Source organism: Egretta garzetta, unplaced genomic scaffold, assembly GCF_000687185.1.
Source record: "Egretta garzetta isolate BGI_Z169 unplaced genomic scaffold, ASM68718v1 scaffold215, whole genome shotgun sequence".
Taxonomy (NCBI): Eukaryota; Metazoa; Chordata; class Aves; order Pelecaniformes; family Ardeidae; genus Egretta; species Egretta garzetta.
This window is the reverse complement of record NW_009259719.1, coordinates 4,906,548-4,923,106: the sequence shown is the minus strand read 5'-3', so window position 1 is coordinate 4,923,106 and position 16,559 is coordinate 4,906,548. Positions and strand designations below refer to the sequence as shown.

The 16,559-nt window shown below is 35.3% G+C and overlaps 1 protein-coding gene across 1 annotated transcript in view; it reads left to right on the top strand.

Annotated features, from left to right (window-relative positions):
- The window catches only part of CACNA1D (calcium voltage-gated channel subunit alpha1 D), a 198,348-nt gene that overhangs the window by 70,082 nt on the left and 111,707 nt on the right, over nucleotides 1-16,559 (top strand). The window contains exons 4-7 of the mRNA XM_035894713.1: nucleotides 1,623-1,762; nucleotides 5,653-5,795; nucleotides 7,233-7,385; nucleotides 8,344-8,540. Of these exons, the coding sequence (XP_035750606.1) occupies nucleotides 1,623-1,762; nucleotides 5,653-5,795; nucleotides 7,233-7,385; nucleotides 8,344-8,540 (633 nt within the window). The remainder of the gene's footprint in view (nucleotides 1-1,622; nucleotides 1,763-5,652; nucleotides 5,796-7,232; nucleotides 7,386-8,343; nucleotides 8,541-16,559) is intronic.

Sequence of the window (16,559 nt, the reverse complement as noted above, 5' to 3'; positions counted from 1 at the left end):
AGTTTCACTGGGCTGGAAGATCTCATGCAAAATATAATGCAGCTGAGGAGAAGCTGCCTTGGGTGAAGCTTTACAGTGTTCATGGAGTGTACTCAAAGCAGAGGAAAAGGGCAGGAATATGGGAATGAGCTGAGCAGAGAATGAGTTCCAGGAATCCTTGATTTGCACTAGCAGAAAGCCTTACCTCTGATAGTGATCCCAGGGTGCTGCTTGTTGGAGATGAAGACCCGGAGAGGAGTATGTAGTTTATTGATAAGCCTCTACATTTATTGAGTCACCAGCGTCGGATTTATAAATGCATATATCCCATCCTATACTTAACCAACCCTAAATGGCCTTTTGACAGGGAAAAGAAACCCATTCTCCCAAATTAAAGACTGCACATGAAAATATAAAGATCTTTGTTTAAATTGCAAACAATCAATGCTTGTTTTTTATTTGGTTGTATATGAAAGTGTCAAGCTGTGTAACAAATAACAAATACATAGTTTCATGTATAATGTCTGTGCAATATTTGAGTATGATAGTAGAAGATTGTAATCCTTAATGAGCAGTCCATATAATTAACACTGTGTGCGATAAGTGAACAAAATCACATGCTCCAGAACAAGTTTAAAAAAATGAATAATTCTCTTTGTGTCTTTTATTCTTGGTGATAATATTTGCATGGCAACAGATAACTAAACAAAGTATTATAGAAAGTGCTGAAATGATTTCTGAAGGTAAAAAGAACAAATGTGTTAACTGATCTGTTTTGATTGCAATGACTTTTACAATTTATCCAAATTAAATATGCTATTACTAATTGAAAGAAGTCACAAAAATATATTATCCAATTAGCTAGGAAAACAGATTCAATGTATAACTGTTTAAAATAAGAATTTTTGTAAAATGAAGAAACTAATAATGTTTAAAGAAAAAAGCATTGAAACAAATCTGAAGTTGGAGCTTCAATGATGCAAGGTGGTGATAAATACTAACTTAAAATTTCTTCAAGCTTATTGGGGTTATTTGAAGAAATTCTGGCGATTTGGAAGGAAGAATAAGTCAAAGTAAACTTTCATGTTGAAATGAAAAAATTGCACGACAGTGTAAAATTAAATGAAGACACTCTTAAATAGCTTATAACTTTTTGAATCTCCTTAGTATGGCATAACACTGTCTCAACTCCCTTATTAGGTAGAACTCTGTGGGTCCTAATTAAATAAAGGCTGATGTAATGAATAGTGAAAGTAAGTATAACACTCCATGCCTTTTAAGGATATTTCCACGGCCCTGTTCTGCAGCATTTTCTAGTTTTAATGAATGCAAAGAATCATATTGACCTGGATGGGACTATTTGCTTAAGCAAAGGTATGGTATACTTCCATGTTTGCAGAAACAGAGCCTTTTTCTCTCACAGATCGTGAAAACAGGAAAATCTCTTGCAATTATGTAATTATAACCTTGTCAGCACAGCTATCATTAAGTGCTATGCAATTAAAACCTGTAAAATAAACTGCCATGAAATATTGTTTCTCCTTAGTCCTGATCAATATAACTTACCCAATTACTGCAAATTCTAACTAGTAAAAGAGCTGTTAAATTACGTTGTCTTTAATTGTACTTTTTTTGTCTTACAGGAAAAAGTAGAATATGCCTTCCTGATAATTTTTACAGTTGAAACGTTTTTGAAGATTATAGCATATGGATTATTATTACACCCCAATGCGTATGTTAGAAATGGATGGAATTTATTGGATTTTGTAATAGTAGTAGTAGGGTAAGTAACTTATTCTTCATTATACAGAGATTTAAAATCTTTACAATGAGGTAAATATAGGTCTGTTTGGCTGTGAGTAATGGCCTATGCTTGATTTCTATTCCTTTGGAGTAAAAGAATGAACTGATACGAGTGAAAAATTCAAAACAAAGTCCTAAAAAGTTTTCAGTGCTATCTGTGGCTGCAGGCTATGTTGCCCAATCAGTTGCACAATCAGGTTGTTGTCTTGCAGAATCTTTTCCATCTGATTTTTTCCAAGGTGAACTCCTGATGTCTTTCACGAGATAAAGGTTGATCTGTTTATGTCCATATGTTATGTCATTTATTCATTTGTCTCTATACTGTGGTTATGTGGGGTTCATCTATTCTACAGATAACTCTGGGAGAACCCATGTGTTTCGAAGTGGAGGAGAGTGGTTAGAGGAGACAGAGTTAACTGAATGATTCCTTGACCTACCCAAAATCTGAGGAAAATTGGACACTTAAGTACTTTCCTTTGGGGTGCTGTGCATCAGGCCCCAGATATATTTTGGCTTGCCTGGGGGAGAATATATGCTAAAATATTTGTTTTTGTTTTTGTTTTTTGTTTTTTTTTTGTTTTTTTTTTGTTTTTTCCTTTTCTCTTCTTTTCCCCTGTGTGCCTTGCTGTACCAGGAAACCCTGGACGGTTTCTTCTGCTCCTCAGAGGAGGGACTGCTCAGACCTTATGCAGGTTACAGAAGAGTGGAGAGTGAAACATCCTACATTTACATTATGCAACTGCTTATGATAAATAATGCATCTGGCTTTTTTGTTGGAAAGTTCATGTCAATGGCTGTGCTAGATCCTACCTTCATCTATCTAGGGAATTAATCTTGAGGCATATATTCCCCAATTTCCTAAACATGGAGGAGATTATATTGAATAAAAAGGAGTTTCCAGTACTGTAAATTTTGTTTACTGAAAACATTTATTGATATAGCACATGGAGAACATTACCCACCTATAACTATGTATGTTGTGGCTGGCTTGCAAAGAAGATCTTGGCATGCAGTGTGCAATTCTAATTTCATTTTTAACTTCAAACTATAGCAAGGGTTGCCTGTAATTGAAAAGGCCCAGAAATTGTGTGCTGCTCTTAATTCACATTATTACGTTAAGGGAAAGAAAAAGATGTAAAGAAATTTGTGGTAAAGCATTATTAACTTTGGGCAAGTATTATGAATATATGAATACCGAATTTATAACTGTTTGATTCTGAGACAGCAAATGTTACTGAGAAGATTGTATTTGGGCCAGTTGCTTAGCATTCAGGAAGTTTCAGTCCAGGACTAAAATTTGAATATAAATAGAACCTTCATCAGGTCAGGTCATTCTCAACAGATTGGCCCCTGTGCCTGAAGGGGAAGCTTGGTGGGCAGGTGTGGAGACTATCACACGTAAGAGCTCTATTCTCTTGCCAGGCAGTCACTTGAATAGACCTCTTCCTTCTTGTGAAGTGACCATGGAGTTACAGTAACCCTGGAGCAGTCTAATTTACATGACCTCTATCTTTGGCTGTGTCCTAAATACATGATAACTAAAAAATTTTCCATTAACTTATAAAACACTCATTATTGGAGGCTAAATCTAGCCTCCAAAGCAAATGTTCACACTGAATCCAAGGAAAATATGAGGAAAAACAGGACTACATCTTATGAAATACCTAAAATATCACACTAATATTTAAATCCTAGCTCAAACCCCAAAGTTTTGGAATATTAGCTATTGTGTAGGTTGCCATCAGTCTACCTGGAAGACAAGGTAGATCCTTCATAACACATCAGGCACTGAAAAAATTCTGAGCAATATTTTTGTTCTTGCAGTCTGTGAGCAATGTTTTTGTTTCTTCTTTTAAGGAAAATACAATCCACATAAGCAAGTAAGCAAGCATGAGTCCATTTATTTAACTAGTACTTAAAAGCCCAGTGAAAAATTGATTTTCATATGTAACTCAAGGTGGATATGGAATCACTTCTGGATCTGATTTTTGACTAGTTTCATTGTGAAATTCCATTATATTTTTTAATAGCTTTGAAAGAGCTGCCATAATGTCCTATATTGGATGTATTAGATGAAATTTGCTTCATGTGCTTTCTCAGCAGAAACTGTAGCAGTCCAAATGCATATATCTTAGTTATATCAAAAGAAATCTCTACTAGCAAAAGGAAAGCATGCATAGAGACTTTTTTTCTACAACATCAGATATGGCATTTAAACTTTGGTAAACTGTACAGGAAAAGAAATGTAATTTTAAAAAGTAATAAAGGAGATCAGTGGTTTTATACCTAAATGGCTTTATAGGATGGACGTAAAATGACAGAGCTGTAGACATAGCTGTGAATGTGATGTTTTCTCCCATCTTTCTCACTTCTATCTGAAATCAGTGAGAGTACGAATTACTTTCAGAGCAGTCTACTACTTGCCTGCATGCTATGCCATGTAATTTCCATAGATTTTTGTGAAAGAATAAGGTCCTCTTAGAGAAAGATTTCATAGCACCTTCCTATGCCTGTAGCCCTTTAATTTTCTGAATGATGTATGGACTGACAGACTGAAAACAGCTTCTCTTAATTCAGGACTTGATTCAGAAGGCTGTTTAATCATGTCTGCCTTTAGAGCACGAATAGTCACTCTGAAATCATGGAGATGGCTCATTTTCTTAGAATTATGCTTCTATTAAATTATAGGGCTGAATCAGGAGCTGAAAAATTAAATGTCTGGATTTCTGTGGGTATAGAGGTATGTAGGTTGCTGGTGTTCATTCTGAGATCTGTAGTCTCCGTGCCTGGGTTTCACTCTGGAAGGGAATGAAGCAGAATAGGGATGTGTGTTTACTGATACAGGTCAGTTGCTTACTGTGGGAAGAGAAGAAAGTCTTCAATATTCTAGTTTGAGCAACCTATTTAAATATTACGTGATTTCTAGCAACTATTCAGCATGACAGAGTTGTGAACCAGAGTTGTGAAGACTTCTTGACAAAACCAAAAACCTGTACATTTCAGGAGTCCTTTACAAGCGTGAAATGTTTTTCAGGATTACAAAACTTTATTGACTTGATAATCCTTCCAGGAGAAGTTCAGTTTTGCAACTACTGAACTACAGACTCTGTGCAAAGGATAACATGGTTTGCACGGTCTAGCCACAGTCTAGAAAGCCATGCATCTGAAATGCAGGCTCAAACTAAAATAAACCTAAGACTACTTTGCACTTCAACCACTTGCATCACTTGGAATTGCTGCTAGAAGTGGGAAAGAAAAATAAACCTCTTGTCTTCCAAACTGTTCTAATGAATGACTAGCTCATTTCTGCAGTGAAGAAATACAGTATAATAAATGAATCATCTGGGAATACTGTTATCCTCAAAGATATTATGTGCAAGAAACAAATGGTTTTGGTGTTATTAAATGTTGGACTGTAATTATTTTTCATATAGTCATTTTTTGCTGACTGTATTTAGAATATTGAACTGTCGTGTCACTTGGAGTTCATATATTCCACCAAAATTAAAACAGATCGTTTCTTATGATTATCTATTTTATCTTCTAAAGAAAAGACTAATTCTCCAAACCTTACACCTAGAACACTTGAACAAAGAAGCAGCAAAGTAGCTTCATTTATTTAAAAATAGCAAGTTGTGTCTACAAGCAGAATGCTAATTTATTGGATACTGTGTGATCATCCCTCTCTGGAGGGATTAGAAACTCTTTCACTTCACAACTCTTCCTGTCATGATTTGCTGTGTAAATATACCTCTCATTTTGACAGCTGAACAGCTTTTCAGAATTATCTGCAGTTCATGTAATTTCTTAATACCTTTGATTGCATGGTAAATGGATGGTGATGACCTTACCCTTCATCTCGTTTTCTAGATTATTTAGTGTAATATTGGAACAATTAACCAAAGAAACAGAAGGTGGCAGCCACTCAGGTGGCAAACCTGGTGGCTTTGATGTCAAAGCCCTAAGAGCCTTTCGTGTATTGCGACCTCTCCGGCTTGTATCAGGAGTGCCCAGTAAGCTCTTTTCTATTTAATTCCATTGGAATGAATACTGTAACTGATCTGATTATTTAACTTTCTTGTTCCAGACACTAACAGAACTGAGATAATATAAATTTGATTTTTTGTCATCTGGTTATGTATATAAAGTGAGTTTCAAGATGAATGATACCCTATTTCAAATTGAACAAAGGGTTGTGAATTCATTCAGTGTATGATTTTCTTACACAGTTCAATAAGCAGACAGGGGAATACACTTCTTTTTTTTTAGAAGCTTTATTGAATTACATGTTAAAATGCAAATACACCAGGAAAAAAAAAAAACAGATTTTTTTTTTTTTTTATTCCAAAACCCTGCAGATCTGAAAGTGTAGGTGGTCTTAAGATAGTTTATATGTTGGTAAGTGTATGCCAAAGCACATTACACGTTTCATATTTCATGCCCCCTCCAATGCACATGAATGCCTTCTGTTTATCTCAGTAGAGTTAACAGATAAAGGATAGGAAGCTTAAAAAGTACAACAATTTTATTTAAAGAAAGCAATTGAATTTTCTGATAAACTTTCATGGTTTCTTTTAATACCTTATTAATTAATAAAGCTATTTGGGCTGAGTAAGAGGTTTGTGGCTTGCAATTCAGCTCTTTCCAAGGTATTCAAAAAAAGGATCTTAATGCTGTGTTTATTATATCATAGTCTGTTACATGGAAGTGATCGTGACAGTATATATTTAGCAAAGGAACTCCAGTGAAGAAAGAAGCAGTCTTATGAAATGTCAGAAAGGAAGTCTATTAAAATAAAAATGAGCCATATTTTGTTCTCATTGGCACTGTGGCAGCTTCATTTTTCTGGGATTTACTTCTTTTGGTAATGCCAAAATTTGGCTAAATATTTAATTAAGGAAAAAGAAAATTGAAATAGTTCTGAAAACCCATGTGAAGGATAAATGAACAAAAAGTAAGTTTGTTTGGAGTAAAAATGTTTTTTCATGGGTGACTATACTCTCTTTATCTCTCCAGATCAAAAATACAGTTCTGCAATTGGCTGAGTATAAGTTTTTCTCAGGACTTGCTGCAAAGTTGTGGTTGTTGCACAGAACTTTTTAAAGGTCGTATAAAATGACCTACAGCCACACACTGACTACATGCCCTTTCTTTCTAAAAAACCATAAAATCTTGTGACACATTTCAAGCATTGACCTCTATGGCTCATCCATTATTAACAGAGGAAATAATTAGACTTTGTCACAAAGCTTTAGATTCTTAGGAAGTATTTTATGTTACAGGAACATTTTGTGGCTCTGAGCAGTAGAATTTTTTTTTTTAAAACTGATTCAGTCTGCATGCCTGTATCATTAATTTCTAATAATGTGTTGTTAGAGAAAATTTGGTAAGGCAAGATGGCAAGATGTAGAAGTCTGGTTCATATCTTGTATCTTCTTTTTTCCATTTAGGTTTACAAGTTGTCCTGAACTCCATTATAAAAGCCATGGTCCCCCTCCTCCATATTGCCCTTTTGGTATTATTTGTAATCATAATCTATGCTATTATAGGATTGGAACTTTTTATTGGAAAAATGCACAAATCTTGTTTTCTTATTGATTCAGGTAAGTCATGAAACTCTTGACTGAAATAAGGGATTAATTATGTTTTCTTTCAAGTTTGTGGGATTTCAGTTTGAAATAAAATAGGGGCCAAAGCACTAAAACTGTTGTAACCCCAGTTTTCACTGTGGTTCATAATTTTAGGAAGAGTGCATTGCATTTAAAAAACAGCAACAACAATGCAAACTAGTTAGAGACTAGAACATTCTTTGAATAAGTTTTCATTTCTGAAATGTGTAACTGAAATGTCAGTAGTGAAAATAGTAAGGGTGACTATCCATGAGGGACAACTCAGTAGTTTTTTTTCTAATCTGATTACTGAAGAGCTAGCTAGTCCTATTCCAGGGAAGATACACTTTCCTGAGTTCACAATCTGGCAGTGTCTCTCCTCCAAGATTGTGGCAATGTGATAAGAAGTGCAGTTCTGAAATGAGTAATGAAAGAAACCAGTGTTCCTCCATCCAGGTGAAATGCTGAAATGAAAGCATTTGCTAGGGGAGAAATCTGAAGGAGTTAAACATCATGAGGGAGTATCTGATGGCTAAGGGTACATTTCTATCAGCTAAGTAATGAAGTAGACTATATGTAGGAATTATTCCAGACCTGCTTCCTTGGTGGTCCATATGTTAGTATGAAGTGGCATGAAGTGAAGAAACAGCAATGAAGAGGAAAAAAAAAAAATGAGCATAGGGGGATTCTAAAAAGATATGTTGTATTATTACATGCTTCTTTCCACTGCTTAATTACTTGAGCTCTCTTATAAATTCAGTTTTGATTAGCCTATTTTAAGGCTGTAAGGCCCAGGTGTGAGAAGACACTAAAAGCTCCGAAGCTCTCACGGGCTGCCTTTCTCAGGTTGATATCTGGATTTACCTTCCAACAGATCGATTTCTTCATGCAAAGAGTTAACCCATGAAAATTTGAGAACTGAAAGTTCTGATTTTTTTTGTTCCATTTTCAGATATACTAGTTGAAGAAGATCCAGCACCTTGTGCATTCTCAGGGAATGGACGTCAGTGTGTCATGAATGGCACTGAATGTAAGGGCGGATGGGTTGGACCAAATGGAGGCATAACCAACTTTGATAATTTTGCGTTTGCAATGTTGACTGTGTTCCAGTGTATAACCATGGAAGGATGGACTGATGTGTTATACTGGGTAAGTTCATAAATCACTGAGCTTTTTTTACTTTTAAACAAGTTTCAATGTTCCAGTGAGAAATAAGCTGTGTTTTACAATGCCAACAGCAGGAAGTCCTGGTGAGTTTTGCAGGAGACGAGCTCAGCTGCATACTTTTTCCAGTCACAGCATCTTACTGGACTCCTCAGGCTAAAAAGACATTTTAGAAACAAATTTGTTCATTGCTTATTTGAGGGTTTTTTGCCTATTCCATTTGGATAAATATAATATTGCATTTATGTCCTTTGGACTAATATTTTTGTCATGCAAGCCTACAGTTTTTAAGCTATGTCTTTTCTGTTAAAGCTTGAGAGCTCTCTTTCTGTGGTATTTCTGTAAAATATTTCACAATATTAACACAAATTGGAACAAAGTAAGCACTCAACTATCACTGCTTGCCATGGGGACTGCAAACCATTTGTTAACCATTCAGAAACAACAAATCACAAGAGCTGTGAGCCTGACATTGTCTCCGTAGAAGCAGCAAAAGGTATTCAAAAATCTAACTGTATAAATCCCCATTTTTAAATGCTACTCTAGCATCAGGTATGGAACCTCCACAATCTTACAACATAAAGAGAGAGCTTGACACAGACTGGGAAATGGAAGATATATTTAGTCCTGATTTTACAAATCAGAATGGAGGAAAAAGAACACACAGATTTTTAAAGGACTAGGGTCTATATATACAGGTAGACATTTCTCTGCCTAACCCCATTCCAATCTAAGAACATTTTGTTCTGTTGTGAATCTTTAAGCACCTAAATATCTGATGTGGGTGACTTGTCCAAGGTCGTTCAAGAAGTCTGTGACAGAACCTATCTACCATAGGTGCTGAAAATCAGTGAGAATGTTCTGTGCTACTTGGTACTCAGCAGTAAGTCTTTGCAGCAATTAGGACCTTATAACAAATAAAATTCTAACAGTTCAAATACTGGAAAATATTTATGAAAGAATAAAACTGATCACTAGTAAGGATCACTATTAGCAAGCTGTTAAAAACGGATGAGCCATCTCAAGATGTATCTTACTGGAACTATACTCTAGGTTATGTTGCTCACAGCAGCTCACGTTTTGAATTTCTTTAAGGTTGTCTGGCCGAGTGGGACTATGTACTAATAGCACATCTGTTGTGGAGGATTGGATGCAATTAAGGATTTAATATTACCCAGTGAATGAACACTTTATTTTATGTGGCCATTTTTTGCAAATCAAGGTGAAATATGCTTTTGCTAAAAAACATATCACCAGAATATAGTCTCAGATAAAATCTGTGATACTGGAATATAGAATATGGAGATGTTTTAAGATAATGTCACTGTTAAAGATAATTAAGATGGTAAACTGGCATTCTTTTAGGATTGAAAGACAAAAAAAAAAAGTCAAAATAGGAATCTCTGCTTCTGCTGTCTGTTATCAGAGATACAAAATTGGCTATAAACATGCAAACCTTAAATACTAAAAAATATTGCATAGCTACGTATAGGCTAATGTATGTCTCATGGGGTAGGCTTATGAACCCTGGGTTTTGCTCTCCAACTCTTCCTAATTTTCTCAAAGACACTTTGTGAGTGTAGAGTTAGTATGTCCTTTGTATGATTTGTGTTCGTGATGATGATAGTTATTTTTATCTCTCCTCAAAGAAAAGGGAAGGTTTGCCATGATTCTCTAGAAAAAAATACACATCTAACATCTTTCAAGGCGAAAGTATGCCCACATGTCAGTACCTGATAATCCTCCAAATGCCACCAATTTTTTTCAAGGCAAATTAATGTAAAACCTTCAGGGAGTTACTGTATTAGAATATGATTTTTACAAAAGACATATAAACAATTTAAGCTGAGTGGTTCAGTATTAAACATTTTTTCCCCTGAGAATTAACGAGCTAATTGATCTGATGCATCTTAAAGCTTTGTAGAGTCTCCATTGACAGCATAAAAAATAAACCCATTAAAATAGGATGCTGAATATTGTTATGAGTAGGCAAAAATGCAATGCATAAGAAAATTAAAAATTAAGAAAATGCAAAACTGTGCCCATGAGTTATTTATTTCTCTATGACGAGTTCCCAGTGTAGAAAATATTTACAGGTACACAGATGTCAGTTTTCAGTTTATTACAAATAACACTGATTTTTAGACAGAAAAGCAAATATTTATTGACCTAGTGAAATATAATCAGTCAGATAGTCGAGTGGCTTTAGAATTGGTCTTAACTGATGTTTATGTAATTAAATTATAGATCTGGATTCTTTCTGTCTGTGGACTGACAAGTTGCCCATTGTCAAGCTGAAATTACTTGCTAAGGACAAGATAAATGACAATTTTATGTTTTAATTTTACCCCTGGCTAAGCTGAGGTAGATTTAGCTATTGCTAGCTAAAAATTGGAAAAGATACTGCTTTAATGGAAATTGTGAAAACATTAGGGGTATACCAGGTTGTAATAAAAATGGCCAAAGAATCTAAGGAAATAATTTTAGCTAGAGGTGCATGGATTTTCTGGGTTGCTTTTCACTTAGAAATCTGTTGATGATATGCAGACTGAATGAGTTTTATACAAAACATAAACAAATAAAACCAAACTCACAGGTATTAGAAACTGCACAAAATACTGATTTCCATTTGATCACTGTGTAGGCTTATCTTGCTAGCAGGTGTAATCTGAGTGGGTGAAATACGTGCAATGTTTTGCATCGTGTTGTGTGGCATTCTGTTAGCAAGAATGACAGCTGAAAATGACAGCTTTCAATAACACTGGCTATCACAGCTCATTATCACCTGGTTAACAACAGTAAACTCACCTTAAAAATTCTCCAAGCATCAATAATGATTTTTGTCTTACGTGTATCTGCTTATGTGTATCTGATGTTGCTACTGCTAGGCACCCTTCAGGTCATGGTGACTCCAGTGGACATCCTGCTGCTCAGTAGTTTGCGTCTGAATCCCATATGTCCTACTATTTTTTAGAGTGTCTTCATCTGGCTACTTTCATCTCTCTAACTTACATGTAATCACTGGATAGCATTTATTACATGTTTCATCCGCAAAAAATGTGACTCCTTGGTGCCAAATGCTAGACTTAACTGTAGAGGTTAAGGGGTACTGTCCTTGTTTTCACCAGCCAGTGCAGCATATGTATTCCCAAATTGTATAATATGTTTGTGGCTGCACAGCTGTACATCTTCTCCATTTATATCAGGACAGTGTTTATTCCCAGTCACAGTCCTTTCTGTTTGCTCTCTAGCCCTAGCTGAAGGATTATGCTATTAGTTTTGGATCCCAGTGCAGTCCTTGTTATTGGCAAAGTGGCAGCCTCTCTGTGCCCAGGTTTTTAATGCTCTGGCTCACATTCTAAAGCTGAGAGCATAGTATTCTTTTTCTCGTTTTCAGTTTATGCTAGCAGGCACTCAAGAATTACAATATCTGAGTCTCCATTTACATATCTGGCTCTAGATTTTTTTCCATGTCTTTCAAACATCTAGATTTCTAGTCTATTAATGGCAAACACGTATTTTGTAAATAGCTTTTTATTTTTAGCTATTTCACTTGATATGTAGGAACACACATAATGAGCGACGGTACTTGCCAGTAAAACCCCCAATTTTCCTATGAGTACCAAAATTATCACATGTAATTCTTCTTGTTTTCACCATAGTGAAGTTATCTTGAGTTACTACACTTTAATAACCTATACTGACACTACTGTAACTTGAATGAGGGATGGGCAGGGCCTCTGTGAAACAAACTGTTCTGTGATGGGTTGCCAGAACAGTTGATTAAATAATGGCGCAACTGTATTTAATGGCTGCTGAATTTTACTAAGTCAATTTTATGGACAGATATTGCATTACTAGCTCAAATATTAACAGTTCCTCAGTTCTCTGACACCTAGCTAGCACTATTCAGGTTGATCTTGGAGATTTTTGAGACTGAAGCACTGAAGCTGAAATCACTGAATAATGGTACATTGATGTCTTATATGATTTTGCCTATTAATGCACTTCCTGATATGTTAACAAGATATTCTCTCAGTGGTTCATGTTTAAAATACACAACTCATTGCCTGAAATGTCTAAGCAATCTAAAACTGGCATAAAGTTTAAGGAAAGGGGTGTCAGTTTTTTTTCATGTACCCTTTAATAATATGTCAACGTCTTAAAGCTGTGCCCTTTGCTACTCTTTGGCAATAGCATATATCATCATCAAAGTAATACTTCATTCATAATTCCTCTGCTTTTATTAAAAAAAAAAAAAGCGTGCACATAGAAATCTGTTTCTTGTTTTAGAAATTAAGCTTCATATGCCCCAATATACTCCTTGAAGCATCTTAGAACATTTGAAGAAAATCAATCATTTCTGTATCACAGTCTGTTTAGGCCTCACTGCACTTTTGTGTATGTCTAGTATGCAAGTGTCTATGCAGCCATTACATTAATGTTACTGGAAGTAATATATCAAGATAGAAAAGACTGTATCAATATTTCTTTGAATATACTTCCATAGCCAAGTACAAGAGCTGCGGCTTCCTCACTAGCTTTCCAGTAGTACAAGATGTGCATAAACTAAAAGTTAGAAAATCGTTATATGTTTTTTTTCTTACTGGATGAGAATTTGAAAAAATGATTATAACTTTCACATAAAACCTATGCATGGAAAAGAAAATAATTGCAATAATAAACCAAAGCAGTCTGTTAACTATTCAGAATGTCAATCAGATGATCAGGAACTCAGACAATCTTCTAATCCTGTCATTTTTTAGAATGCTCCTAGTTCAAGAATCTTAAAGGACAACCTACTCAGAAATATTGTAAGGGGATATAATGTACTTGAAACCAGCTGATGCGCAGCCAAAGATTTTCCCTAAACACAAGCAAATATTTTGCAAATACATCTCACAAGAAAACCCTTTGGCTCAGGAACAAAATGTATTATTAGCCCATAAACAAAAAGTTGCAAAGCATGTTTGAAGTATTGTCAAAACTGTCATCAGAGTTCTGAGCAACAATCTCTAAAAAGTATCTTTCAAAAAATATGACCAACAGTCAAATAAGCAATAATACTCTAGAACTTTGAATTGAATGATTTAATAAACCAATGGGAAACAACTACTTTGGGTGATTTAAGTCGTATTACTCACGCTACAGCTGCAGAAATGGAAGGCATGTTATTGCATCCAAACAATACTTGTGAGCAATGAATTTCAGCTTCCAGTCTGAGAGAAGTCAAAGGATGCTTGACAGCTTTTTTTTCCTTTTGTACATCAGCTGCAAACACTCAGCAAAAAATGTTTAAAAAATGTGAGGGAATACGCTAGAAAAATCTTAGAAAAAATTTATTTCTGCCTTTGTCTGTTATGTACTAAGGATAGCTTAATGCTATTCTCTTAGCATCATCCAACATCACTCACAGATCTTCTAGGGGAGATTCTTCAGTGAAACGAGGCAGCTCATCCCCAAAGGCATTGATGTGCTGTGGATGCACAATGCACCCAGCCTTTGATGGCTACATAGCCAGAAATTTAACACATGATATCCAGCTCGAGAAAGAGTGATAGAAATTTTGGATGACAGTACTAATATACTGTATAAATCACACTTGAGAGCCAGGAATTGCAAGCAGGATTTTTTTAATTTGCGTCTTAATTACTTGGATCCAATGTCATGTTAAAATCTAGCTTAACCCCTTCACCTTTTAGGTAATGATTTAGATTAATTTTTTATATCCTTTAGATATAAAAAGCTCTGAATTAACCAATTTTAGGTTGCAAAGAGACAAGATTTAAATTGCCAATAACTTAGAAACCTCGGAAAGAGAAAAAAGGGAGTGATCAAATTCAGGCGTGCAAACAGAGCTACTAAGCCAAGGAATATACATATTAGAAGTTTGAATTAGCATTGAAAGGGTTGATCATATAATATAATTTTTTTTTCAAATGAGCATCTGAACACGAAGAACCCACCTGAGGAGGATTTTAAACTACCTCACAGGGAAATATCTTTCCCATGAACTGAACTTGATTTACTTTGACAAGATATCTAGTGTCTTAGTCTTAGCTGACTGATGACCTGTACTGCAGTCAAAGCATGGAACTCATTTCTTGTCACAGATCATTGCGAAGGCTCAAAAGAACATATTATTTCTCCCCAGAAAGTTTAAATAAAATGGATAGAAAGTGGATTAGAAGTAGGCTAGACTTTAGGTAGCGCTAAGAACTCTGCTAGTTGAATAGCTAGAGTTTCTGCCAAAAATTTTGCCACGAGAAGCAAACAGTCCTTTTAAAACCATCGTAGCTCCCAGACTGACCCAGGATAACAGTTTAGTAGGTACATTCAGATCTACCTTGAGTATTGGGGTTTTGTTCATTGTTTCTACACAAACTAAGGTAATGATTTTACACCATCAATGCAAACAGTACATGCTATTATGCTTGCAAATTTTGGATCCAGCATATGGGAAATAATACATACAATTATTATATAATGTTGTACGTACATATATAGGTCGCGTAGCAGACACGTAAAGAAAAAAGGTATTTAGTACGTATCACTAAAGTGGATACTATTACTCTATGCATTTTAATACATTGTAAATATTTAAAAATAAACGCAGTGTTCATCACATTAGTTAATTCATTTGAACGGATTTTTGATCCCTTAGATTTAATAAACCAAATCAGTACATAGGTTTTATAAATGTCTTATGTGAAATTGGTTTGGGCAATATAGATAAATAGGTAGAAGCACTAAAAATTGTTAATCCTAAATTAATATGCTGCAACCAATGAAGGAATCAAACAGTTCCATTTTGTTATACCTGGAATATAGAGTTTGTTAAACCTGGTGGAGTCCTCCCACAATCCAAGAGAAAGCCTTCTCTGGGGTTACTACTTTGTAGAGGCAGAAAGCTTCATTTTGTTATGGTAGTGTCTATCCGCTCTGCAGATTCAACCTGGGGTAGCTACCTGTAAAAGAGAAAATAATGTTTTAGCAGTCACACTTGACGTCTAGGCTTTCCTTGGAACAATTACTTGATTGGCTTTTCCCCCCCATTTAAAGACAGTAAGCTGATTAATTAAATGCCACCAACAGTAACTAGCTAAAATAACATTAGATGCAAAATAAAGTCTCTGAATGGGGAAAAAAAATTGACCTGCATCTAAACTTATTCCTAATCAATATTAGAAAAAAAAAGCCATCAGCTTGGAAGAATAAATGCTTTATGTGACTACCTAAATTATACACTTCATTAGCTAACGATGGATAAAAATAACAGAAGATAGAAATTGAGGTCTGTTCAGATAGATCAAAGCAAATTAATAAAACTGAAGCAGTGTCTTACAAGCTGAGGTTTAACTTGAGATGGTCACTTTTGTGTCCTGCATGCAACTTTATAGCATGGTTTATGTACAGAAGACAGGGGGCCAAATTTAGAGGTGATGAAGTAATTATGAGCCTCTCTAGGTAACAGCAATTTTTCACTGCTCCAAGGTGTGTATATTTCTCTTTAGTCTACCTTTGTGCGTGAGCCATGAAATTCTGATTTTCCAGTTGTTGCTGAGCTGAAATACTTACAAAGCAGTGGTCTCTGAGTTCACATCTCACCAGTGCGTATCTCGGCTCGTTTCTGTGTCAGCAGTACAACAAAGTTGAGCCTGGCCAACCAGGAGAATGTCAGGGAAATCTGTGCTTTAACTCCAGAACCCAGAGAAGATTGAAGATAAAAGTACATGCTTTTACTGGAGGCTGCTTCAAGCATGGCCTATTTTAAGTCAGCGTTAAGTTAACTCCACTTCAGCCTAGAATATCCCAGGACACAACCTTTGAAGCTAGAAGGCTTTGAAAAGCTGTCTGGTATGCTCTAAAATGAGTAGAATAAATAGCCTGTGATCTGAGGTTTTGTGAACCTACATTGTATACTTCAAAGAATACAGGATTAGTCCATTGTATACTTCAAAGAATACAGGATTAGTCCCATTTCACAAAATACTCATTTCCGAA